Genomic DNA, 27,446 nt, shown 5'->3' with positions numbered 1-27,446 from the left:
GGCTCTTTTATGACTCGTGGACTTCAACTCCCAGAATTCCTGAGCCAGCATGGCTCAGGTTGGAAACCTCTCCCTTTCCCCTCAGCTTGGCTGGCTCAGGAATTCTGGGAGTTGAAGTCCACGAGTCATAAAAGAGCCAAGGTTGCCTACCCCTGCTCTTGCATAACATGGTAATGTGGATCAGAATTTCTGTGGTTAAGCGATACAGTTGTTAAATGTGCTGACATATGACCATGCTGCTTAACCACAGCAGTTCCAATAGTAGTTTACCATTGTTAAGCAAATCACCATTAGGTGAGGACTTACTTACTTACTTACTGGGACTTCTCACTTCCTTCCAGTTTCCCAATTGACTTTGTGCATGGGAAACCTGCAGGGAAGTTTACAAATCTCAATCAGTGACTGCAGGACACTGCAAAGATCAGTTGCCGAGTGCCAGATCACAATTATGTGACTGCAAGTGTGCTGCAATAGCTGGAACTACCACTCATTCAGTGCTGTCATAAGTTGAATAGTCCCTGAAGAAGTGATTGTAAGCTAAGGACCATCTACTTAGCAGTGCATATTATTGGTGATATGATCTCCTTTCCATTTACGTCTTTTAACAGTATACTGTGCTTAGCAATACTTTTTAAAATTTAGCTCGAGGTGCATACATTTAAACTCCAATTTAGCTTTTATAGAAAAAAAAATACGTCGAAATCATTTGAAGTACTGTATATGCACAAATCCTTGAGCTTCTGTCCACTTGGGAAGAAGTGTTTACATTTATAAACAAACTTTATTGAAAATTGAAATGATTGTTGACTTTGTGGAAAAATACAATATATGTGCCAAACTACCTTCTTTGCCTGGGGTATGGCCTAATTCATATGCAAAAAGAAGTATTCTAAGGTAGAACTGTGTGTAATTTATCTCTCAGTAAGTTCCTCTCCCTTCACATTTTGGTTTTGCTTTTTACAATAGTTCTAACTTGTTATTTGAATTATATGAATTGAAATCACCATGTAAGCGTGAGAGAGGTTACATTATTAAATAGAGGTTTCCATTGAATACTGCCATTAAATGTTGATAAAAGTTGGATACTATTAACCTGAAGAATCATCAAAGTTATTGATATGTATATGTAGGATATAGCATTTACTAGAAGAGATTAGCAATTAGTGGTAAGAAAGATCAAGACATAGGCACAACAGAGGCAACAGAATCTAACCAAAATCAAGGTAGGGTGTTCTACCAAGAGTTAGGCTGTGGCCAGAGGCCAGACAATTGGTTCTTTGAGGATCCAGAGGTGATGAACAAAAGTAAAGCAATTTTAAGTTTTCTTAATAACGTTAGCAAGTTGATATTATCAGAAATATAAAAGTATAACATTTCAAGCAAGATGCTTTCCCTTCAGCTGCTTGGAGCCCTCTTTTGACAGCAGCAGAGATATTCCAAAGGCCCTGGGTACACAACAATGAACACTCAAGCCTGTGCAGAAGTTCAAAGGCAATTTTAGGTTTTTTGTTAAAAAGACTACAAGACTGCAGGACCTCATCTTGACTGATCTGGGATGGGAACAAAAATCTGAGAACTTTCCAGATAAGTTTTGCAGCTTTGTGAAGATCCCCCCTCCCCCTTTCTCTTTTTCCAGCAAGCGAGGGAGAAAAACAAACCAGTTAGCTGAGACGGAGGTCTGAACTTCTAGAATTTTCTTAATATGAAAGGAAAAACAAAACATGTCTCTATAATCCTCAGAATACAATGGTTTTCCATATTTCCAATCCACAGGGTTATATTAGTTTATTCTCTCACACTTCTCAGAATTCAGGATTCTTTTCACATTCTCCTCACACTAGATTTAGTGTTTTTATTTAATAATGAAACTTGTTTCCTACTCTTGAAAGCAAAATTGGTATCCCCAAAATTAATAACCAAATGACATTTGAAAGCATGAGTGGACAACATTATTTTAATAAAAACTTGTTATTGCAATATAAGTAAGATAAAATTATACCATGTTTCCCCAAAAATAAACCCCACCCCCCAAAAAGACCCTGATTTGTGGGGGTGGGCATAATATAAGGCCTACTTCAAAAATACGCCCTAATTAGGACCCCGCCCACTCTGCCACAATGGGGCAGGAGACCACATGGCACATCGCGCCACTACCACCACAATGAGGTGAGGCAGGTGGGGGAGGGGGTGGAGCTGCCATACGCGCCCCGCACCTTCTTTCAGTCCCCCCCCCAGCCAGACCATTCCTTGCTCCCTTTCACTTCCCTCCCCAGCTAGACTGTCATGCTACTCTACAGAGGATGGGTGGGGTAGGTCTGGTCACCCTCTGCCATTTCAGAGCCAGGAGGGAGTGACGATGAAAGGCTCCGTTGTCGCTGTGCGCGGCTGGAGGGGCTTTCTTCACGCTCAGCCCCACAGATCACCTGCCCAGCAACAGCTGCCGCCTCCACCAAGTCTCCCGTGGCTTACGCCATGACTGGGCGGCACAAGCCTCCCCCTCTGCCAGCCCACTGTTGCCGCCACTGGAGAGAACGGAAAATGGGAGGCGGAGCGGCTCTGTGCAGCGATGCAGAGCAGAGAAAAGCACTTGCTTGCCACCCTGCATCACCCCACATCTCCCTCCTTCATTCTCAAAACGGCAACCCTGTTTCCTGCCACTGCTCCTTCCGGTGCTGCTATAGAGCTTGGTGCACCATCGCCCAACGAAAGCAAAAAAATTCAACACTAACCTGCTTTCTAGCTCTGGTGTGTTTCTCTCCTGCTGCAGGGAAACGGTGTTTGTAAGTCTAAAAAAAGTTCAGTCAGACCTTCCAACTTTGCGAGATATTTTTGTTTTTGTTTTTGTGAGAAGTTGGGAAGTCTGACTGAAGCAAGGCATGGGAGAGTTGGTGGAGTTCATGGCAATAATATTCAAGTACATTGCAAAAGTCTTGAAGCACTTAATTTTATTTTAGATACACAGTATTACCTTATTTTTGAATTATGTACCTCAAGTAATATTAGTGAGTTTAACATTTAAGAGTGCTTGGTTATTTAGCACAATTTTGAAATAATTTTGCTTCTGCATGAATTACCACAATTTTGAAATAGATGGCTTCATTGGATCACCAGTTAGATACAAAGCAGTCTTTTTAATTTTTTCTATATTTTTTTACAAAAATGTGTTGAATTAATACCTTATTGTTAAGCATTTTAACATGAATGAATGAATGAAATATATGTATATATTTCCTTGATATAAGATATTTGTGGTGTCATAACTGATCTGTAAATCACAAAAACTAATGAACTAATTCTACTTTATTTTAAGGCTATATTAATAGATTCTTGTAAGTCTGAAAGTGTCTACATCGCTTAGTGATTTTAATCTCAGCAGTCCCCATTGCTGTTGTTAACCAAATCCTACTGGCCATTAGGCAAGGACCCATCCCAATTCAAATAATTCCTAGCTTGGTTTACCAGTCCCAAGCCTTGGTAAAATAAAGGATTGCCTCTTGTTGAATCCCGCCATCTGCCTATCTTTCCCCAATATCTCCCTTTTGGCTCCCATTACCTGCTGATGAAAGCCACCCCCACACCTGGCCCTACATGCTCCTAGTGTACCAGCTGGGGCCTTTTGTGCCGCCTTCTTTTGGACTGATTTACAACTGCATGCTTCATACACTTTACGAACGCATAGCTCAGTAATGGAAAAATCCAGTCCCAGTTACTGTAGTTAACCAAGGATTATCTGTAGAACTAACTTTTTTATATTAATTTAATCTTCTATTCTTAGTGCTGGTTGATTAAATTCTTCTATTTTTGAACCGGACAGCTTGGACCTAGAATTTACATCCAGACATATTATTTAGACATGCTCCATATTCTTTCCCTTATTAAAAGCTGCTTCACATTTCTTTCTTATTGTGTGATCACAATATTTCAAGATGCCAGGGTAGGCAACCCATAACGCTCAGACAATATTGTTAGCAAGTTGTCAATGTTCATGCCAACTTCTGTTATCTTTTTGCAATAAACAATTGAGAAACTATTTTATACCTTAAAACTATGTTTCAGAAAACAAGAATACATTTTTATCTTATCCTCACTAGCGTCATTCTTTCACCAAACACATACCTTGTAACTTTCAACGCCTTTGGAGGCGTTGCGAATCATAGCTTCCTCCCCTGTATCAAACATTACAGATTTTTAAAAACGTATAACGTATCTGCTAAATTAGCTCCCTGAACTGTCAGGAGTTCAAGATGCAGCTGTCATCATTAATGGAAGATATTTTTATTTTGAACTTTGCATATAACCAGACTTTCCCAGTCTTAAAAGATTACTTGCTATTAGTTTAATAGTGTATTTATGTGAAATATTTTTGAATTATTCTTCCCCCAGAATAGTTAGAAATTAGTGTGCAATATATATGTAAAATCATTTTTGAAAATTGATACATGTGGTCCTCAACTTATGACCACAATCGAGCCCAACATTTCCATTGCTAAACAAAGCCGTTGTTAATTGAGTCATGCCAGGATTGTTAAGCAAATCACTGCAGTTAAGTGAATTGTGGTTGTTAAGCAAATTTGTTTTCCCCCATTGACTTTGTCAGAAACCAACTGGGAAGGCTTCAAATGCTGATCATAGGACACCGGGATGCTGCAACTGTTCTAACTATATGTTGGTTGCCAACCTCCCAAATTTTGATCATGTGACCATGGAGATGCTGCAATGGTCAAGTGTGAGAATAAGTCATAAGTCACTGTTTTTAGTGCTGTTGTAACTTTGAACAGTCACTAAACAAATTGTTGTAAGTCAAGGACTACCTGTACAATACTGCAGAATCACGAGGGCAAAACAGATCATTAACTCCCATTTCTTTATATTCTTAATAGTCTTTAAACTTCATAAATCTGAAAGCTAGCACTTCTGTCTTACCCTTGCAGCTACTGTATAATGAAAAGACTGGTAGGGGAAAAATTACAATGGCCTTCCCGCACCTTCCAAACTCTTTTAATGAGCTTCATTGCTTAGGTTGTTGCTTTGTCACAAAGTTCTTTCTGCTGTATAAAGTGACTCCAAGATTTATTGAATTCTAAATTTCTGTTTATATAAAGTTTTAAATTGTAAGTTTCAAATTATATTGTTTTAAGTATGTGGCTTTGGTTCATTTTTGTCAATAAATAAATGAAGGTCTTTTTTACTCATTTGTTTTAAATGGGTTATCTTTATCTAATTTTAGGTCTTGTGTCAAGAACAGATCACATTTTCAGGCATATTTACAGGTAGTCCTTGAGTTATGACTGGTTGCTTAGAGACTGTTCAAAGTTACTACAGACCTCTCTAGGGGTACTTAAGGCCTAATTTCAAAGTTCTGTCAGGTCCCTCCCCTGGCCTGCATTTAAAGCAGTTTGTAGAGTCCTGCACTTACATGGCAGTACTTTACAACAGTTTTTTCTAAAACCCAGAATTTACTTCTGGCTTTCAGCAAAACCTACCCAGTGTGGACCATTCATTCACTTAACAACCATGGCATTCATTTAATGATCGCTGCCAAAAATTGGGTCACATGGGTAAGCCAATCTTTGACTGTCACGACTTATGAGTATGATCGGTAGGTTCCATTATGGTCATAAGTTGATGAATACCTATGTGTAGAAATATTGAAAATTCAGTTTAAGGACCACTGCATTTACTACTATATTGTACAGTTCTAGTATCATGTCCTGTCTTCTATTTACTTCCATATCTGCAATGCCTACTGTTGCTACTGTCAAAATATTCATCAATATCTTATCCGGCCCACTTATCTAAAATGGAAAGGAACTAGATCTCTCTAACACTAGATACAGTTGGACATAATACATTGCTCCAAAACTGAAGAATCCTTAGCTCTAAAATGAGTTTTAACCTGGGCAAATCTGCTTGTCCAGTATGATGAAAAATACTAATAAATGTTGTAGTACAGAGAAGCATTTTACGTATTTGTCCTCCTTGATAACTGCCTGCTATAGAAATTCTGCTGGAGAAACATGGAGAAAATGTTCAAGACAAGACAAACATATTTGATTAATATAGTGCTGATGAACTATTTTAAAATAAATACTAAGAAGCACCAATGCTATAGATATATAAATCTCTTAAACAATATAAACATCTAATGTAGAAGAATAAAATATATTAGCATTTGTAATAATAGCACTAACTAGATATCTAATATTTTTCTTGTTTACTGGACTCAGATGGTCATCAAAGTAATGTACTCTTAGTTTTAATTTGCTGTTGTTTGTTGTGATTAAAGTTCCCAAGGATTTAACTGAATTATAGTTGATATTGTGGTGATTTTGCACAATGTAAATTTTTTATTCCATTGTATTTTGGATTAAATTAGATTTTTTGATTATTTTGCTATTAGTAAAAGTATGTTGAGCTGTATTATGAGGCTTATGCAACCTTAACATTACTTTTCTTTTTTAAGGAATGATAACTTGGGTGAACGTGAATGAATAAAGCTACTTCTACAAATGTAGGGCAGAAGGCCAATGATGCAAACAGTATGGCCCTAATGAACGGACAGCCCAGTAATATTAATATTGTAGCTACTGCTTCAGAGGTAAGGATGAAATAAAGAATGTCTTATGCAGTCAACTTAAATAACAACAGAATAGGTCCATAATAATCATATATAGTGCAGTACACAAAGGGGGAAAATTTAAACATTATGGTATGCAGAGAATTCCTCTGTGCTATAAAATTTTAAGGCATGTACTATTTACAGTATAAAATATGAAAACAAAGGACAATCTAGGTATGATTATTGACCTAAAATTATGGTTATAAATTTTTACAGTGATTAAACAGTTAAGCCATGTGTCTGTGCCCAGTTTTATGACCTTTTTTGCAGTGGTCATTAAGTGAATACCGTAGTTGTTAAAGAAATCCATTTTATCCAATGTGTGTTTTTTGTCAGTAATTGGAAGTAAACACCGTAAAGTGGCAAAAATTGCCAAAAGTCATGGTCACATGACCGTGGGTACTGCAAATAGCCATAAACGTGAACTAGTTTTGCCAAGCGCCAAAAATGCATTTATGTGACCGAAGGAGGAGTACAGTAACCAGAACTCCAGAACCAGATCATAAGTATATTTTGGCATGTCCATTGTAACTTGAAATAGTTGCTAGGCAACCAGTTGTTAACCACGGATTACCTATATGGACATCTACTTTTTTTTAAATGATGACTATATAGTACTATTCTTTCAAACTAGGAGACCATGTCTTCTGACTGTAACTCTTGTTATTTCACTGATTAGATTTGGGGTGGTGGTGTATATACCGTATTTTTGGACCATAAGACTCACCCAGTTTTTAGAGCAGGAAAACAAGAAAAAAAATTCTTTCTCCTTCTCTCTCTCTCCCTCTCTTTCTCTCTCTCTCTCTCTTTCTCTCCCTCCCTCTCCCATTGTCCCTTCCTTCCTTCCTTCCCTCCCTCCCTCCCTCCCTCCCTCCCTCTTTGTCCTTCCCTCTCTGCATTAGAGCAGTACCCGCGGAGGCGGCCCTGCAGCCCGGCTTTCTTTTCTTTTTTTTATTAAAGAGTTTTACAAAAACAAAATTTTACAATATATCCCCAAATCCCTCCCACCCCAAACCCACCCACTCCCCCCCACTTCCCAGAGCTAAATACAGGATTATAGTTACAATAATCATATTCTAAATAAAAATTATGCATAATATACAATTAACCAAATTCATAATGCGCTTTAACTCTCTTTTAACATAACTACAAACAACGTACCAATAACAATATCCCACTAAAATCTACTCATAAGCTAAATGGTACTTTTTGGTCCCATATTTGTTTTGAATATAATTTATCCATCTCCTCCAAACTGAAATATATCTTTCCTGTGAATGATCCTTCAGATAAGCAGAAATCTTAGACATTTCTGCAAGATTCGAAACTTTAAACACCCATTCTTCTACAGTGGGCAAACTATCCTTCTTCCAATATTGTCCCACCAGTAACCGTGCTGCCGTTATCATGTTCAACATCAAGTTAGTTTCTTTAACATCACAATCTACAACAATGCCCAATAAAAACAATTGCGGGGAGAACTTTATCTTTCTCTTAAAAATCTTTTGAATGTTCCACCAAATTTTAATCCAAAAAGCTTTTATATTTCTACAGGTCCACCACATGTGAAAATAGGTAGCTTCTAAACTACCACACCTCCAGCATTTAGACTGTACATTAGGATACATATTAGACAGCTTCTTGGGATCCAGATGCCATCTATAAAACATTTTATAAAAATTTTCTCTTAAATTTTGAGCCTGGGTAAATTTAACATTTTTGACCCAAATTATCTCCCAGGTGTTTAGCGAAATTGGTTCCTGAATATTTTGTGCCCACTTTATCATGCAGTCTTTAACCAGTTCCGTTTCCGAATCCAATTCAATTAAAGCATTATATATCCTCTTTATTTGTGCACAATTTGAATCTCTAATTTGCTTTACTTAATTTTGATCTGTAGTTGTGATGCCAACCTTTTGATCTGACTTCCACCTAGCTTTCAATTGGGTATATTGAAACCAAGAGTAACTTATGTTTTCTTGTCTTAACTCCTCTACTGGTTTAAGTTGCCAATCATTCCCTTGCAATCTAAGTAGTTCCTTATAAGAAACCATATCCATACTCACTCCCATAGATACGCCCTCTATCGTGTGTCCAGGAATACCCCAAATCGGTATTTTATAATTTAACTTATAATAATACTTTTTCCAGACACGCAATAAAGCACTTCTAAGAATATGGGATTTAAAAGCCCTGTCTACCTTCTTATCATAAAGCAAATATGCATGCCATCCATATACCAAATCCCATCCCAGAGCTGTTACATGAGCATACCAAGGCATGCTCATCACTAACATCGCCACAATCTGGCCTAGTTGAAGCTTCCAGGTGGTCTTCAAGGATTGCCCCATATAGAGTATGTCACATAGTCAAGCCAAGGGTATGAGTGACTTATCTGAAGGATCCCTGGATTTAGGAAAGTGCATAGTTGAATTGTACGAAGTCCTTCATGAGCACAGCTGACTTCTGCATGCTCTTTAAGCAGAGCTGTTCCTCCCCATTCAAACTTACACAGCCTCCAGGCACTGGGACTAAACCTTGACAGTTTGAGATGGCTGACCTGAGGCCAAAGATTTAATTGGGTATCATTTATTTTTCCGGTGTTATGTTCATATAAAAATGGTGTGAAATAGAGTGTTTTAAAAACTAGTGACTGACCCAAAGCTACCAAGTTAGCTTATCTAGCTTAATGTGAACTTGAATCTAGGTCTTTGATCATTGCCTAGCACTTTAGTCTATATATGTACTGGTTCTTAATTTTATTTTCATGGACAAAAGTTAACTAATTCTTAGACAATTTTTCATTTGCCTGAATCAATACAATAATATGCAAGTAATCTCTCCTAAAAACCACTTAGGAACTCCTTTAAAAACATCTTTGTAGTGAGTTAACTTATTTCTTCTTGGACAGAAGAGTAGCAGCTCAGAATCATTGAGTGACAAAGGTTCTACTGAATTGAAGAAAAGTTTTGATGCAGTAGTTTTTGATGTTCTGAAAGTTACACCTGAGGAATATGCAGTAAGTAATTAATGTTCCTAATCTAATAATCGTTTTGCCCTATATTTAACAAATTGTAGCATATTAGTTTCTAATTTTCTTCAAGAGACTTAACCGAGAACTTGGGATACTCTATCAAAGGAATGAAGAATCATACAGAAGTCTACTGTATGCTGCATTAAGAGGAACAGTTAGGAGTACTGTATATGGGAAAACATTTTCAGTCTTAATCAGTGCTGTTCTCTATTATAATTGATTATTTAGTATCGGTAGGGCTAGAATTAAAATTAAGGAAGACTTTCAAATCAGAACTAAAACTATTTTTTTATTACCATGTTTCCCTGAAAATAATACCTAGTGTCATGGTTCTGACAGTTGAAACTTCAAAAGAACTTTGAGGCATTGTTTACCTTAAATCTTTTATTCGAGAAACAAAGTATTGGCACTACATAGTTAAAATCAAAATCTGAATTCCCCTCCACTTGGCACAAAGTAGTAAAGCACAATTCCCTCCTCCAATTAACAGTCATAAATCACATTTCCCAATTAGCTTGAAACACGGGCTTTCTCCTGAGCTCTCCAGCCTGACAAATCTTTATCAACTCTGGGTACAATAACCTTGGATTCCCATGGCTGAGTTATTATTGTTATGACTAGCTGGACTCTCATCCACATTCCCCCTCCCAGCATCAATGAACTTTAAAAGCGATAGAGTAAAGATGGCTATACTTCCATCTGTTGTCAAAGCAAGAACATCCAGTGTTAGCAGCGTTGACACCCAGCCAGAAAATAAGCCCTAGTATGATTTTTCAGAACACTTGTAATATAAGCCACGCCCCTAAAATAAGCCCCAGTTGTCGGCCAGACGCATTTAGTACCGTATTTCCCCGAATATAAGCCCTAACTGGAAAATAAGCCCCAATACATCCTTTGGACTCAGTCTTATTTTTGGGGAAATACTGTAATTACTTTGAGAATACCAGCATTACTGTATATCCCCCCCCTTTTTTGTTTGAAAATGACTTGTATCCAGACTTACATAAGCAGAATGTTCACTATTCTTCTCCAAAAGTACTTTTGAGGTTCAAACTGCATTCTGAATGGAATGGGAAATCCTTTTACATTAGCCTGGATGCTAGCAATTTTTTCATAGCTTTTGCTTTGTTGAGAATTGGGTAAAAATATATTCCTAATTCTCAATCTCTATCACTTCAAATGGTCCTGTTCATTATTTATAGCATTATATTTAAATACTGCTATGTTGTTACCTGGGTGAAAATGAAAATAAAGAACTTGTGGCCTTTGGAGTTTATTTTTTGAACTACAAGTCAAGCTTCCTTTTTTTTAGTCTTTTACCACAAAGAATCCTTATTTTTAAGGGCTCTTAGGTTTAAAATATTCCAGGAAAATGACAGTGAGAATTATCTCTTATGTATGTGAGAATTTAATTTCTTTAGCACAGAATTTTGTGGCTGAAATCAGATATACTTCAAAATAGTGAATACATTCATAATTGCCTCCATTTATTTATGAACACTGCAGTCCATAGTGATTTCTTATCTGAACAATGTCTAAAGCATTCAGATCACAAGGTAAGTGTCATAAACAGGAGCTTATCTTGACCTTCTATGATAGTTACCTACAAATAAAAGAATATGTACTGAAAGGAACTGTTCTTGATCAGATTCATTTACTTGGGGTGAAACCTATCACAATTCCATTCTTAAAATGAGTATTCAGCGAAACTAATTCCTCATGAAGATTCCGACACACAGAAAATGACTGTCCTATAAAACTGAAAAGGAAAATGCCAAGTGAAAATACAAATATTGTTTTGAAATATATTAATATTTGAAAGGGGAGTTGGTTTGATGTAGTAGTATTTAAGATGCCAATGCTTCTAAGATAAGAATAAAATCCTCTCTGTGTTTCTAATTTGCAAAAGGAATGACAAGCAAAGATTCCTGATATGTTACATTTCTTTATTAACAGGTGGTAGCAAAGTGAGTGGAAATGAATGCAATCTGCAACAAAATGTGTTCCTGATCAGCTAGAATTCTTAGTAATTCTAATAATAACTAGTACTAATAATTCTGGTTGATCACTCTGGCAATTGTGAAATTAAATTATACTTTCTCTTTTGAATTGTCCGCATCTTAGCTGTTTCTATTAAGGAATGCTTTCCTGAATTTTTTTTTCAGGACTGCTCTCATTTCTTCCTTACCCTAGACTTATAATTGTAACCATATATGTATTACATATATTACCGATATGTAATCACATAGCTAAGGAAACATAGCAGGGGCATGCTGTCATTTTGCTAGGAATTGTTAAATAATCAAATGAACCCACTTGTGAAACAAGGAACATAATTTTAATTTTCTTATAACTTTCATTTAAGGGCCAGATTACACTCATGGATATTCCTGTATTTAAAGCTATTCAACCAGAGGTGAGTGTTTCTTAGAAAACTTAATATAATTTGATAAAAAACAAGTTACAGTTCTATTATGGTGTTTTCCATATTTCATCTACTTTTATATATGGTAGATGCATATACACTAGTTTCCTTTTGCTTTAATAGCTTTAATGATTGACATCTGAATGGCTAGATAAGTAAAACATGTAATAATTAAATGTACTTTTGCTGCTTAAATATTCTTATAGATTATATTAGGTGGGCATGTGGTATAGAAAATACTGGGATGACATAGTCCAGAAATTAATTTTAAATATGAACTGATTATAGCAATAGTTTGGCAATATCGTTGCAGTGTTGTCCTTACATTATAATTTACAACATTAGTTGAGTCTGGAATTTGGGTCATAAGTCATTGTGGTCATAAGTCAAGTTACTATATGACCAGACTTAATTTTACTTAAGCGTGGCATTCCAGTTGTTAAGTGAACCAAATTACATGGGTGTAAGCCCAAATCCAGCTTATCTAATGGCATTTTTTGGCTTTTTTGCTGGAAACGCAATCATAAGATGCTGCAATCAGTTGTAAATGCACACTGGTTGCCAAGCACCCAAAATGTCATTACACATCTGTGGAGGGGTGGTGCAGCAGTTGTAGCTTTGAGAATAGGTCATAATTATGTTTTGAGACCATTGTAACTGAATGGTTGTCTTGTAACTCAAGGATCATCTGTAATATCCTTTGTGTGTGGCCAGAAATATTGATTTGCCATTGTGAACCTGAGTTCCTTTTGTTCACTTTAAAATTAAACACACTAAAAATGTTTAAAACATTCATCTTGCTTCAAAATCCAGCGTAATAAGAAATATTTTCCAATATGCATATGTATAATAGAGTGTGATTAGAGTCACAGCATAGATACATTGTGTTGCAAGGTTTGATATATTTCAGGTAAAATGAGAAGTCTTCGGGGGGCGAGGTTAAGGGGGCTTTGCTCTACCAGGTTAATTATCCCTGGAAAGACACAGTGGCTTTGGGTCTTTGGCCCCTCCAGGCCTGAGGGACATGTCATCCTTGATTCTGAATGTGATGATACTTTCCCAGACTGGCAGTTTGGGAATCATCCTAGATGTATAGCTTCTGCTCATGAAGCAGGTAGCAGATGTGGCTAAGGGGCCTTTGCACAGATTCATTGTGCCTCTCCTGAATTGGGAGAAAAGATCATGATCGCTCAGGCCCTGGTCGCTTCCCACTGCAGTGTGCTCTACAAGGGGTTGCCCTTGAGGATCACCTGAAAACTGCAGCTGATGCAAGATGCAGGGCTATAAATTAATAATAATAATAATAATAATAATAATAATAATAATAATAATAATAATAATAATGATGATGATGATGATGATGATGATGTTGGAAGGGACTTTGGAGGTCATCTAGTCCAACCCCCTGCTCAGGCAGGAAACCCTATACCATTTCAGACAAATGGCTGGCCAGTCTCTTCTTAAAAACTTCCAGTGTTGGAGCATTCACCACTTCTGGAAGCAGGTTGTTCCACTGGTTAATTGTTCTAACTGTCAGGAAGTTTCTCCTTAGTTCTCGGTTGCTTCTCTCCTTGACTAGTTTCCATCCGTTGCTTCTTGTCCTGCTTTCAGGTGCTTTGGAGAATAGCTTGACTCCCTCTTCTTTCTGGCAGCCCCTGAGATATCGGAACACTGCTATCATGTCACCCCTCACTCTTCTCTTCATTAAACTACACATACCCAATTCCAGCAACCGTTCCCTATATGTTTTAGCCTCCAGTCCCCTAATCATCTTTGTTTAATTTGTTTTCCCAGGTTCACTCACATTGCATGCCAGTTGCATGAGTTCCATTGACTCTCATTTCTAGTGTGTTTCCTTTCTTTTTTTAAAAATAATTTTATTGAATATTATAGTGATATAAAGAATTAAAAAGATAAAGAATAAAATAATAAGTGCAGATTAAAGAAAGAATAAAGAAAAACAAGGATAAAAAAAGAAAAACAAGGATATAAAAAAAAGAAATACAGTATAAAAACGCAATAACCTCCTTCGTCTCAACAAGTTTAAATTTGAATAACTTATCACTTTCTCTTAAAATATAGTAATCTGTTTATCCCATATCGCATCACTTAAGTATAGACAAATTCTTAAAACTTTGTTTAGTTCTGATCAAAAATAACATCTATATCTAGCCTAATTACCCTTTTGCCATTTATTCCCAAGTTGGAAAGTACTCAAAGTTGTACTTGAAGTACAGAAAGAAACTTAGCCAGAGAATGCCATCGAATTTGCTGTTCCCAAGGTTCTTAATGTTTAAAAAGCAGTCAAAAGTCCTCCTACTACCAGTTTCAGCTGTAATGCTATTCCTCAGTCCTTCAGTGACATCTAGCACACCATGTCCTTGCCACAAATGTTACCTTCTGGGTGCATTTCAAACACAGGCAATTATTACCTTTAAATCCCTATATGGCAAGGGACCAGATCGTATGCAGGATAACCTATCCCTAAGGGGGCCTGTCCATCCAACAGATTAAAGGTGGGCACATTCCTAATCCCTTCCTTTAAATTATGCCATTTAAAGGGACCTAGGGAGCAGGCCTTCTTTGTGACAGCCCCTGTTCTATAGAACACTTTTCTCCTTGAATTTTTAACCTTTTAACCCCTCCCCACCCTTTTAACCTTCCAAAAAGCACTCAAGACCTGGCTTTTCCCCCTAGGATAGGATAGGCCACGGGTAGGCAACCTCGGCTCTTTTATGACTCATGGACTTCAACTCCCAGCTATGGACTTCAACTCCCAGCTACGCTGACTCAGGAATTCTGGGAGTTGAAGTCCATGAGTCATAAAAGAGCCGAGGTTGCCTACCCCTGGGATAGGCTGAGATTGGTAAAATGAACTGTGCTACATGGGAAAGTTTAGCTATGGCATCAGGTCTTTTGATTTTTTGTTTATTTGTTTAGACACATGTTTTCTTTTTTTGATTGTAAGCCACTCAGAGTTTGGTACAAGATGGGAAGTTATGTAAATGTTTTAGCTAATTTAGTTATTAATATTCTGAAGGTAGCTGTTCTTGGATCAGAAATAATTTGTTCTTTGCTTTTATCATACTATTATTGTTTTGTGAACAGCCCAAAGTTGCTGAAAGTCAGGCAATATAAAAAAGTTGACAAATAATTGTGGGTAACAGTAAATAATTTTTCAAGTAAAGCACATTTGCTATACTTTGCAATATAAATACATGCATATACATAATGCTGTTCTCTTGCAGTATAAAAAGCATGCAGAACTCCAAAAGAATAAGATGCAGTTAGAAAAAGAAATTACAGACAAGATAAGAGAAAAAAGGGAATCTACATTTAGTTTAAATCAATAACACTCATCATACCTTTCCATGCCTTTATAATCTTTGCAAACCATTTTTCTTTCATCACATTCATTCCTTGATTCATGCAAAAACATCCGTTACTAAAATCACATTCTTTCTTATGTTTTATTAATCCCATAGTGATGTAAAAGAAGGCAAGATCACTGATAAGAATTTTTATGCCAGTTTTCCTAAGGGTTGATCTTAAGGAGTGATTTTAGACTGAAAGGGGATTTTAAAAAGAAGGCAAATCCTGTAAGAATTTATCCAAAAATTACATTTTAATCCAATCTTTCTCATAATCTTTTCATATAAAAGAATGTGATATAAACTAAAAATCACAATTCTTTTAGGATTTATTTGCAAGGAAGTTTGCAGTCTAGCATGTTTACCTTTATATTTTTCAGAGAAATAAGAAACTAGAAAAGTTAACATTGAGATTTGTTTTTTAATGTAAGGTGAAAAACACTGAGTATCTTAATATAAAAACAAGCATTTGATTCATAGCTGTTTAAATTACAAGGTTACTTACAGCTTCAAAGGACCTTCTTCACAGAAATCACTTATTTTGCTTTCTGCATATAGCAAGAAAATATATACCACCTTAATGGTGCCGTTTCCACTTTTCAAAACACCCAGAGTTGATCTGGGCTGTTCTCTGGCTACTTAACAGTTTTTAACATGTTTCCTGTAGCAACCCAGGTGAAGACTGGGGATTGGAGGGAGCTCCAAGTGGTTTCTTTTTGTTTTTTGTGAGGTTGGAGGATTAGGTGAGAGAGAGAAAGACAGTTTTCAGCGTGGTACCTAACTGTTTAGAATATATTTTGCTATGTCCTCTACTTAAACCATTATAGCAACATGCAACAGTGGTTTTAGCTACTAGAAAAAGTGATTATAAAATAGTTGGCATGCTGTCTTTTTAAACCAGTCAAGCATTGGTGGTTTGGATAATTGCTGTCTGTTTATATCAACTGCTTACATTTTTTACAGACTCCAGACAAATTCATATAGTATATTCTAGAAAAATGGATTGGGAAGTGCCATTACAACTTCAAACAATCACTAAACAAATGGTCTAAGCTAAGACTACCTATAATGGTAGTTTTTAATGTTTTAAGTATTGGCAGATAAACAGTTCTTCAACAAGCTTCTGTCTTCTTTCAGTGATCTTACTCTCTTATTGCAGTTTTTCAAAATTTCCCCTCCATTCTCTCCTTATTTTATCTTGTCCTTCCTAGTTTGAAGAGTGTTTCCAGTTCTGGATTGCAGACAAACTCTAGACCATTCAGGCATTATGAATCTGGAGCATTGATCAGGTGAGCACACTGGATAACTCCTGCCTCAGTGTTGCTCCAGTGATGTTTGAAGTCCTTTGAAGTTATTCATGTGTTTAGCACAAAGGAGAACATTTTTGTTATGTTTCACTTGAGCTAGGGTATACTGTTCTGTACAATAATCTGTGCTAAATTCATGAATCACTGCAGGAAAGCCGGCATCATTTCAGTGACCTTGATAAGGGATGATTCTGTGATAGAGTCCCTACAGGTAAATACTCCAGTTTACATAATGTCTGAATGGGGCTATCTTTAGTATGTTGCTGAAAACTCCCTTTTTTAAAAAAACAAAGTCATGAGAATGAGAAGACAGGGTTCATACAGAAAGCAGCAATTTGTGGCTTGTTATATAGCAATCAAGCTAATATTGCATATTTATTAACATAGTTTCACTGAATATATTAGAGAATAGCACTTCTTTCGTAGCTTGAGAATTTTAGTGAAATGTATACTGTTAGGCAAATTTAAGCATTAAAAACAAGGATATACAAGATAGTTCAGATTTCACACTCTTTTATACACTTAATTATCTCAATTTAGAATGCTATTCAACGGAAATTTCAAATGAAATGCTTCTGAAGATTCAAAGATTCACACATTGCTAAAGACATGGAATTGTTCAAATTGTTATAATTCATAGTACTTTTAGAAAAAGCATGCTCAGAATTAACATTTATACCTAGCACATCACCTTTACCAGTAATATTATGAAAAATATAAATAGAACTTTTATTAATAAAAGGAAAAATCATGTTTCGTTTTGCAATCTGAACACCGACATTACATTGTTTCTTTCATTGCTCATCTAGGAACTGTCAAGCTGTGGTTGGAATAAAAAAGAAAAATATAGTTCAGCACCAAATGCAGTTGCTTTTACAAGAAGATTCAACCATGTAAGTTTTGAGACTAACTATATACATCATAATAAAATGGTGCAATTAATAAAACCATATGGTCTATTCTTTTGTTAAAACCTTAATTTATGTTAAAGGTAGGGATATCCCTATACTCCCATCTCCCACCTCTGCCCCTACCCTCAGTGAAGTTGCATAACAAAAATAAGAGTAAATATGTCCATCTATCTGAATAAATAGAAAGAACCTATGCTAATTGGTGAAATGATAGAAGGTGTTGAAGCCACAGGAACCTTGGGGGGAAGTGATCATGCAATGTTGGAATTCAACATTCTGGAAGCACAAGCAATAGAACACAGTCAAACTAGAGTCTTAGACTAAGAGAGCTAATTTCAATAAACTTAGAGAGAGCTTGGGAAGGATTCCATGGATGAGAATCCTAAAGAGGAAAACAACTCAAGAAGCTTGGGAAATTTTGAAAAGAGAGATAATAAAAGCCCAGTCTAGCACAATACCAACAAAGAAGAAAAATAACAGCTCTCAAAAGAAACCAGCATGGCTGCATAAAGAACTCTCTTGATTAATTGAAAGATAAAAAGGGCAAGTATAAAAAGTGGAAAGAAGGGCACACAACTAAGGCAGAATATCAGCAAATAGCCCATGCCTGCAAAGATGACGTGAGGAAAGCTAAGGCTCAAAATGAACTAAAGCTTGTGACCAAAGTCAAAAATAACAAAAAAGCTTCTTTCAACATGTAAAAAACAAGAAAAAAGTTAAGGAAATGATTGGTCCATTAGTGGGGGCTTCCAAAGAAGGTGACAAGCAAAAAGGAGAAAGCAGAACTATTTAACTCAATTTTTGCATCTGTCTATATAAAGGGAAAAAACAGACCAACCTATTAAAAACAGTACCATAAAAACAGATTAGAAACACAAGTTCAGATAGGCAAGAAAATGGTAAGTGAGCACCTGTCCAGCCTAGACGAGTTCAAATCACTAGGACCAGATGGATTACAACCCAAGGTTCTCAAGGAACTGACAGATGTGATCTCAGAACCACTGAATTACATTTTTCAAAGATCCTGGAGCACTGGGGAACTACCAGAGGACTGGAAAAGAGCTGATATAGTTCCCATCTTCAAAAAAGGGGAAAAATAGATCCAAGATATTACAGACCTATCAGCCTGACCTCAATACCTGGGAAGATTCTGGAAAAGATAAACAATGAATCAGTGAACACCTAGACTCAAACAAAATCATTACTAAAAGCCAACATAGGTTTGTCAAAACAGATTATGCCAGACAAATCTTATTGCATTCTTTGACCAAGTGGCAAAATTAGTGGATGAGAGGAATGCTGTGGATGCAATTTATTTGGACTTCAGTAAGGCATTTGATAAAGTAGATCACAAACTACTACTTGATAAGATAGAAAAATGTGGGTTAGACAGCATCACCACCAGATGGATTCATAGCTGTCTGACTGGCTGTACTCAGCGTGTGGTCCTCAATGGAACTGTATCTACATGGAGGGAAGTGTGTAGTGAGGTGCCCCAGGGCTCTGTTCTGGGTCCAGTGCTCTTCAACAGCTTCATCAACGATTTGGATGAGGGGATAGATGGGAAACTCATCAAATTTGCAGAGGACACCAAGCTGGCAGGAATAGCCAATACTCCAGATGATAGGCTTAAGATACAGAAGGATCTGGACAGACCTGAACACTGGGCACTATCTGTCAAAATGAAATTCAATGATGAAAAAAGTAAGGTTCTACATTTAGGCAAGAAAAACCAAATGTACAGGTATAGTATAGGGGGTACCTTGCTCAATAGTAGTAACTGTGAGAGGGATCTTGGAGTCCTAGTGGACAATCACTTACCGGTAAATATGAGCCAGCAGTGTGCTGCAGCTTCCAAAAAAGCCAACACAGTTCTAGGCTGCATTAACAGAGGGATAGAATCAAGATCAAGTGAAGTACTAATACCACTTTACAATGCCTTGGTAAGGCCACACTTGGAATACTGCTTCCAGTTTTGGTCACCACGATGTAAAAAAGATGTTGAGATTCTAGAAAGAGTACAGAGAAGAGCAACAAAGATAATTAGGAGACTGTAGGCTAAGACATATAAGGAACAGTTGCTGGAATTGGGTATCTAGTTTAATGAAGAGAAGGGAGAGAGGTGACATGATAGCAGTGTTCCAATATCTCAGGGACTGCCACAAAGAAGAGGGAGTCAAGCTATTCTCCAAAGCGCCCGAAGGTAGGACAAGAAGCAATGGATGGAAACTAATCAAGGAAAGAAGCAACCTAGAACTAAGGAGAAATTTCCTGGCAGTTAACCAGTGGAACAACCTGCCTCCAGAAGTGGTGAATGCTCCAACACTGGAAGTTTTTAAGAAGAGACTGAAATGGTATAGGGTTTCCTGCCTGAGCAGGGGGTTGGACTAGATGACCTCCAAGGTCCCTTCCAACTTTATTGTTGTTGTTATAATTGAATTCACACATGAATGAAGTATACATTCTAAGAGAATAATTTGCATCTTTTAAAGTGACCAAGTGATTTTATAATGGGAAATTTTTGATTATTTCAGTATTCACATTTTATTAGCACTACCACCGCTTCCTTTTTGTATATATTTTAATGTAGACCTTTTGTTTTTAGGTAAGTTTTTGGGTTGTTAGAGAGATTCTTCATGCACAAACATTGAAAATAAGAGCTGAAGTCCTAAGCCACTATATCAAAACTGCTAAGGTAAGAAAATATTGTTAGGGAACAGGTTTAAACTTTAAAACTCCTTTCAAAAACCTATTACAATATTGGTTTACTTATAATGTAAGAAAGGTATTATTCTGAATAAGTTATATAAATTACAACATGTAATGATTCTACATTATTGTTTGAAAGTTGCAGAAATAGATTATGATATTGCTAGTAAGTTTGAAACTGTTCCTCTGAAACTGGCAGTACATATGTTGAATCAACCATAAATTAATTACATTTGTAAATAAATGTATGTTAAAAAGTGCACAATATTTTCTGGCTTTATCTTTTGAATAATATATTGAAAGTCTTGACTTACTGGTTGCATGTTTCTCAAGCACATAGTACAAAACAAGTATTTGTTGATAAAGTCATGAACAATATTAAAGTTTGCTCATAATTTCTTGTTACCCATTTCTTGTATTTGTGTAGCTTTTAGGTTTTTTACATATCAGTCACCAAAATAATATTTTATTTTACATGATTTTATACTTTTATTTTAAAATAATTTTGTATTTGCAACAGTTTTTCAGATTTAGATGTTTTTATCAGAGCTCTAATAGAAATATGTAATTTCAATTCTCTCTCTCTCTCTCTCTCTCTCTGTGTGTGTGTGTGTGTGTGTGTACATTATTATTTTTTTGGATTGCTAACAAACAATTAAGGGAGCAATCCAAAAAAAAATTACACAAATATGAGCTGTCACTACTGTGACCACTGCCTGTGGATGGCCTTGGGTATTTAGAATACCTTGATAGGCCCCAAACATGGGACAAATCCCTTTAATTCTTTGTTAGCAATCCAAAAAAAATTTACATACATACATACATACATACATACATACATACATACATACATATATGTGTGTGTGTGTGTGTGTGTGTGTGTGTGTGTGTAAAATAAATAGACACATAATAAATTTGGTAGAAATGTTAAACTGTGAATCATAGATAAGTCAACAGATGAATATGGCGGGCACATGCTACTGCTCTACTATTTTTCTGTGATAATTTCCCCCCAGTTGCTCTAATATTAACCTTGATTTTGTACTTAAAGAATATAAGTGTGCTGCTGATCTCTTAACCTAGTTAAAGAAGCAGTTGTTCATTTTTCCCCAGGCCAAGCTAGGTTACACACAAAAATCACATTTAGACAGCTGTAGAGGGGCATAACCCCTTCATGGATTACTGCCTTGTCGTGGCGAAGGGGCTTGCGTAATTCAATGAAGCTATGAGCTATGCCGTGCAGGGCCACCCAAGACGGACAGGTCATAGCAGAGAGTTCTGACAAAACGTGATCCACTGGAGAAGGAAATGGCAACCCACTCCAGTATCTTTGCCATGAAAACCCTATGGACAGTACCAAAAGGCAAAACGATATGACGCTGGAAGATGAGCCCCTCAGGTCGGAAGGCGTCCAATATGCTACTGGGGAAGAGCAGAGGGCTAGTACTAGTAGCGCCAGAAAGAATGAAGCGACTGGGCCAAAGCCGAAAGGACGCTCAGCTGTGGATATGTCTGGTAGTGAAAGGAAAGTCCGATGCTGTAAAGATTTTTTCTCCATAGGAACCTGGAATGTAAGATCCATGAATCAAGGCAAGCTGGACGTGGTCAAACAAGAGATGACAAGACTGAACATCGACATCTTAGGTATCAGCGAACTAAAATGGACAGGAATGGGTGAATTTAATTCAGGTGACCATCAGGTATACTACTGTGGGCAAGAATCCCTCAGAAGAAATGGAGTAGCCTTCATAGTCAATAAAAGAGTAGGAAAAGCAATACTGGGATACAATCCTCAAAATGACAGAATGATCTCAGTTCGAATCCAAGGCAAACCATTCAATATCACAGTAGTCCAAGTCTATGCTCCAACCACCGGTGCTGAAGAGGATGAAATTGACCGGTTCTATGAAGCCCTACAGCACCTTATAGAACTAACACCAAAAAATGATGTCCTTATCATCATGGGGGATTGGAATGCTAAAGTAGGAAGCCAAAAGATAACCGGAATAACAGGCAAGTTTGGCCTTGGAGTACAAAATGAAGCAGGGCACAGGCTGATAGAATTTTGTCAAGAGAATACGATGGTCATAGCAAACACTCTTTTCCAACAACCCAAGAGACGGCTCTACACATGGACATCACCAGACGGTCAACACAGAAATCAGATTGACTATATGCTCTGCAGCCAAAGATGGAGAAGCTCTATACAGTCAGTAAAAACAAGACCAGGAGCTGACTGTGGCTCAGACCATGAGCTTCTCGTTGCAAAGTTTAGGCTTAAACTGAAGAAAGTAGGGAAAAGCACCAGGCCAATCAGGTATGAATTAAATCATATCCCCATTGAATATACAGTAGAGGTGACAAATAGATTTAAGGAATTAGATCTGATAGACAGGATGCCTGAAGAACTATGGACAGAGGTTCGCAACATTGTACAAGAGGTAGCAACCAAAACCATCCCAAAGAAAAAGAAATGCAAGAAAGCAAAATGGCTGTCTGAGGAAGCTTTGCAAATAGCTGAGGAAAGGAGGGAAGCAAAAGGCAAGAGAGAAAAAGAAAGATACGCCCAATTGAATGCAGAATTCCAGAGAATAGCTAGAAGAGATAAGAATGCCTTCTTAAATGAACAGTGCAAAGAAATAGAAGAAAACAATAGAATAGGGAGGACCAGAGATCTTTTCAAGAAAATTGGGGAGATGAAGGGAACGTTCAATGCAAAAATGGGCATGATAAAGGACCAAAATGGCAGGGACCTAACAGAGGCAGAAGAGATTAAGAAGAGATGGCAAAATTACACAGAAGAACTATACAAGAATGAGCTTAATGTCCCTGATAATCACAATGAGGTCACTGACCTCGAGCCAGACATCCTAGAATGTGAAGTGAAGTGGGCCTTAGAAAAGCTGAGCAACAACAAAGCTAGTGGAGGTGACAGTATTCCAGCTGAGCTATTCAAAATCTTAAAAGACGATGCAGTAAAAGTGCTACACTCAATTTGCCAGCAAATTTGGAAAACTCAACAGTGGCCACAGGATTGGAAAAGATCAGTTTACATTCCAATTCCAAAGAAAGGCAGTGCCAAAGAATGTTCAAACTATCGCACCATTGCACTCATTTCTCATGCTAGTAAAGTTATGCTTAAAATCCTACAAGCTAGACTCCAGCAGTATGTGGATAGAGAACTACCAGAAGTACAGGCAGGATTTCGAAGAGGCAGAGGAACTAGAGATCAAATAGCCAACATACGCTGGATCATGGAGAAAGCTAGAGAGTTCCAGAAAAACATCTACTTCTGCTTCATTGACTATGCTAAAGCCTTTGATTGTGTGGATCATAACAAACTGTGGCAAGTTCTTAAAGAGATGGGAGTACCAGAACATCTTATTTGTCTCTTGAGAAACCTATATGCGGGCCAAGAAGCAACAGTGAGAACTGGACACGGAACCACTGATTGGTTCAAAATTGGGAAAGGAGTCCGGCAAGGCTGTATACTTTCGCCTTGCCTATTTAACTTATATGCAGAGCACATCATGAGAAAGGCAGGGCTAGATGAATCAAAAGTTGGAATTAAGATTGCCGGAAGAAATATCAACAACCTAAGATATGCAGATGATACCACTCTAATGGCAGAAAGTGAAGAGGAACTGAAGAGTCTCTTGTTGCGAGTGAAGAAGGAGAGTGCAAAAGTTGGGTTGAAACTAAACATTAAGAAAACCAAGATCATGGCATCCGGCCCTCTCAATTCCTGGCAAATAGATGGGGAAGAAATGGAGGTAGTGACAGATTTTATTTTCCTGGGCTCCAAGATCACTGCAGATGGGGACTGTAGTCAAGAAATTAAAAGACGCTTGCTCCTCGGGAGGAAAGCCATGGCAAATCTAGACAGCACACTAAAAAGCAGAGACATCACCCTGTCAACAAAAGTGCGTATAGTCAAGGCTATGGTCTTCCCAGTTGCAATGTATGGCAGTGAAAGTTGGACCATAAGAAAGGCTGAGCGCAAAAGAATTGAGGCCTTTGAACTCTGGTGCTGGAGAAGACTCCTGCGAGTCCCTTGGACTGCAAGGCGATCAAACCGGTCAGTCCTAGAGGAGATCAAACCTGACTGCTCTTTAGAAGGCCAGATCCTGAAGCTAAAACTCAAATACTTTGGCCACCTAATGAGGAGGAAGGACTCACTGGAGAAGAGCCTAATGCTGGGAAAGATTGAGGGCAATAGAAGAAGGGGACGACAGAGAATGAGGTGGCTGGATGGAGTCACTGAAGCAGTAGGCGTGAGCTTAAATGGACTCCAGAAGATGGTAGAGGACAGGAAAGCCTGGAGGAACATTGTCCATAGGGTCGCGATGGGTCGGACACGACTTCGCAACTAACAACAACAAAGAGGGGCATAAACAGAATCTAGACTTCCCCATACCCAAGACCCACAAATGTTTGGGGAATCCTTGTGGTAGAATGGCAAAAGGATGAGGGGAAAAGAAGTGATTGTTGAATAATTAGTAGAGTTGCTTTCTATTCCACTCTCGGTGTTTGTACTTTCTTCTTTCTCCCCTCTGTCAGAAAATATATCAGCAGATTCTCTCAATCCTCAAAAGAATATTATTTATAGGTCAGGCAAAGTGAAAGCATTTGAAAGTTTCTGCTTGGATCCAACTTAATCTAGATCTTATAGGAAAGAATAGTTGTGATGCTTTATAATTCACTTCAGTTTTATAATTCTTTGACAGTTTTATTTTGGCTGAAGTATCATTATCATCTGGTTGTATCCATTTATTGCCCTGCACTCTTAGAACATTGTTCAAAGGTTTATGATTTAACAGTAGTAAACAATTACTTGATATTGAGCTTCCATTTCTGTTCTTGTCCTCAGAAACTTTATGAACTAAATAATTTACATGCTCTTATGGCTGTGGTTTCTGGACTGCAAAGTGCCCCCATCTTCAGGTTGACTAAAACATGGGCGGTGAGTGAATTACATTAAATAATTGCTTTTTCATTAATGAATAACAAAACATCAATTATATAGGGAGCTGGCCTAGCCAATGGATTTTATAGGCATCTGTGGTATAAAGAAACAAAATAAGAAAAGAATATAAAGGGATGTATTTTAAGGCAAATTGGAATCTTTTGAAAGTAAGGGTAAGAAATTCAGCAGAAGTCCATTAAGGGCTACTAGAAATAACATATCTATTTTAACCTTGATCGAATAAACTAATATTATATTTCTTTCTTTTACAGTGATAAAATATTGATAGTCCCTTCAAGTAATGTTCTAGAACTTAACTACATTTTTTTCTTTGTTTCTTCTCATAAAATTCTGCAAAGATTTAACAAGCCTCTTTTGTAAATTCAACATAAGAAAATTACCCAGGTCACTTTCTTGATTTGCTGTTTGTATAACCCTTTTAATTATTGAGATGTTAGCCAGTTTCTGTTACTTTGTAGTAACAGAAACATTGTAGCATCTTTTTCCATATTGTAGTCTGTTATTTTTAAATCCACTTTCAAATCAGTCTCCATTTTGTCAGGTAAAACCTATTCCTCTTCCATAACATCTTTTAGACAGTCATTCTATAGAGGCAAACATTCTTAAAGTAAGCTTCGAGGTTCAGTGTTCAAAAATATTCTTCATTATGTTAGAATATTTTGCTTCATCCCAAGTCCACGTTAAGTATTCTTCTTTAATTGAAATCTTTAGTTATCTGTAGTATCTAATTCTTACCTTATGCTTTTTAGCATTCAAAACAAAAAAATTTCCATTAGAAAATTATTTATAATTTATTTCAAATTAATCTGGATTCTTAATACATTTATAACTTTCTAAAGTCAAAATTTTAATCACCCTATATTAAAATAATAGTTTTTAAATTCCTTAAGCTTGTATTTGAAACTTTTTTTACTAAGGACTGAAGAAACTCACCAGGTACTAGAAAACCTGTTGATCAAAAGAGTTATCAAGTAGTTTTTAAAAGTTCTTAGAAAAAGAAGTATATAAACCCAAGGTTCTTTCAAAGGTGTCAACTGTGGTTTGGCTATTTCCTTGTCTCCCAGAACTCTAAATTTGCCAGAGACTGCTGGCTTGCAATCTGCTTGTGAGGAGCAACTGTCTGGAGCATTTATAGATGATCTCAAGTCCTTTCCTTGTCCAGGAGGTATCAAGGAGCTAGCTGGTCTACTTGCTGTTTTTTCATACAACTAAGGTTGTCGGCTCCATTTTTCACAGAGTCATCTTGAATCCGCTATTTCTTCCCCAGAAATCCTACAGGAAAATTACAAGTGGTACTTGTTTCCTGAGATGGTCAGGAACTTGGGTCTGGAAAGGTAGTGGTGCTTAGTGAATGGTTCTGCTGCTTATTTGAGGAGTGATTCTATTCCTTCAAAGGTCTCTAGCACTAGATGGTACCAATAGCAGTGGTGGCGCAGTGGGTAGAATGCAGTACTGCAGACTAACTCTGCTCACTAACAGGAGTTCAATCCTAACCGGCTGAAGGTTGACTCAGCGTTCAATCCTTCCGAGGTCAGTAAAATGAGGACCCAGATTGTTGGGGGCAATAAAACCACTTAGAGGGTGCTGTAAAGCACTATGAAGCGGTATATACCGGTAAGTCTGAGTGCTATTGCTATTTCTATCTGGAGAAAAGCAAAGCTATCCTTCTGAAAATATGTTTTGAAAGATTGGAGGATTTTTTTGAAACACATGAAAAGCAGTGCAAAGGGCTATAAAAAGAAGAGATGATTGTTAGATATTTTTTATTAGATCATTCATACGGCTTCCTTCCACCTTTTCTTCACTTAGGAGTCTTCATTAGATTCTGATTCTAATTTTTCCTCCCTGAACTTTGGTGCTTGGGGTCTTTGACACATTATCTAATGGCAATGTATGATTTTTGACTTTGAAGTTTGCACTGTATTTTGACTCAGATGTGACTACCTTATTAAGAGAGTATGGTATAAACATTTTTTTAAAAAAAAAACATGGGGGATATATTTTATATCTATTGCTACTTGTTAAGCTTATTTTAAAAATAACCACCACTAGGGATTTAATATGAAGGGTAATTTGGCCTTGA

General features: G+C 37.0%; 1 protein-coding gene across 3 annotated transcripts in view; it reads left to right on the top strand.

Annotated features, from left to right (window-relative positions):
• RALGPS2 (Ral GEF with PH domain and SH3 binding motif 2) overlaps positions 1 to 27,446 on the top strand; it is a 113,314-nt gene that overhangs the window by 8,533 nt on the left and 77,335 nt on the right. For all 3 annotated transcript variants that reach the window (XM_081325784.1, XM_081325785.1, XM_081325786.1), the window contains exons 2-7: positions 6,464 to 6,598; positions 9,531 to 9,638; positions 12,019 to 12,069; positions 17,566 to 17,649; positions 20,273 to 20,362; positions 25,247 to 25,339. In XM_081325784.1, the coding sequence (XP_081181910.1) occupies positions 6,488 to 6,598; positions 9,531 to 9,638; positions 12,019 to 12,069; positions 17,566 to 17,649; positions 20,273 to 20,362; positions 25,247 to 25,339 (537 nt within the window). In that variant the 5' untranslated portion in view covers positions 6,464 to 6,487. The remainder of the gene's footprint in view (positions 1 to 6,463; positions 6,599 to 9,530; positions 9,639 to 12,018; positions 12,070 to 17,565; positions 17,650 to 20,272; positions 20,363 to 25,246; positions 25,340 to 27,446) is intronic.

The sequence above is a fragment of the Vipera berus genome (genome assembly GCF_964194415.1).
Source record: "Vipera berus genome assembly, chromosome: 3".
Classification (NCBI taxonomy): domain Eukaryota; kingdom Metazoa; phylum Chordata; class Lepidosauria; order Squamata; family Viperidae; genus Vipera; species Vipera berus.
Note: the sequence above shows the minus strand (reverse complement) of the source record. Positions and strands in the feature narration are given on the sequence as shown.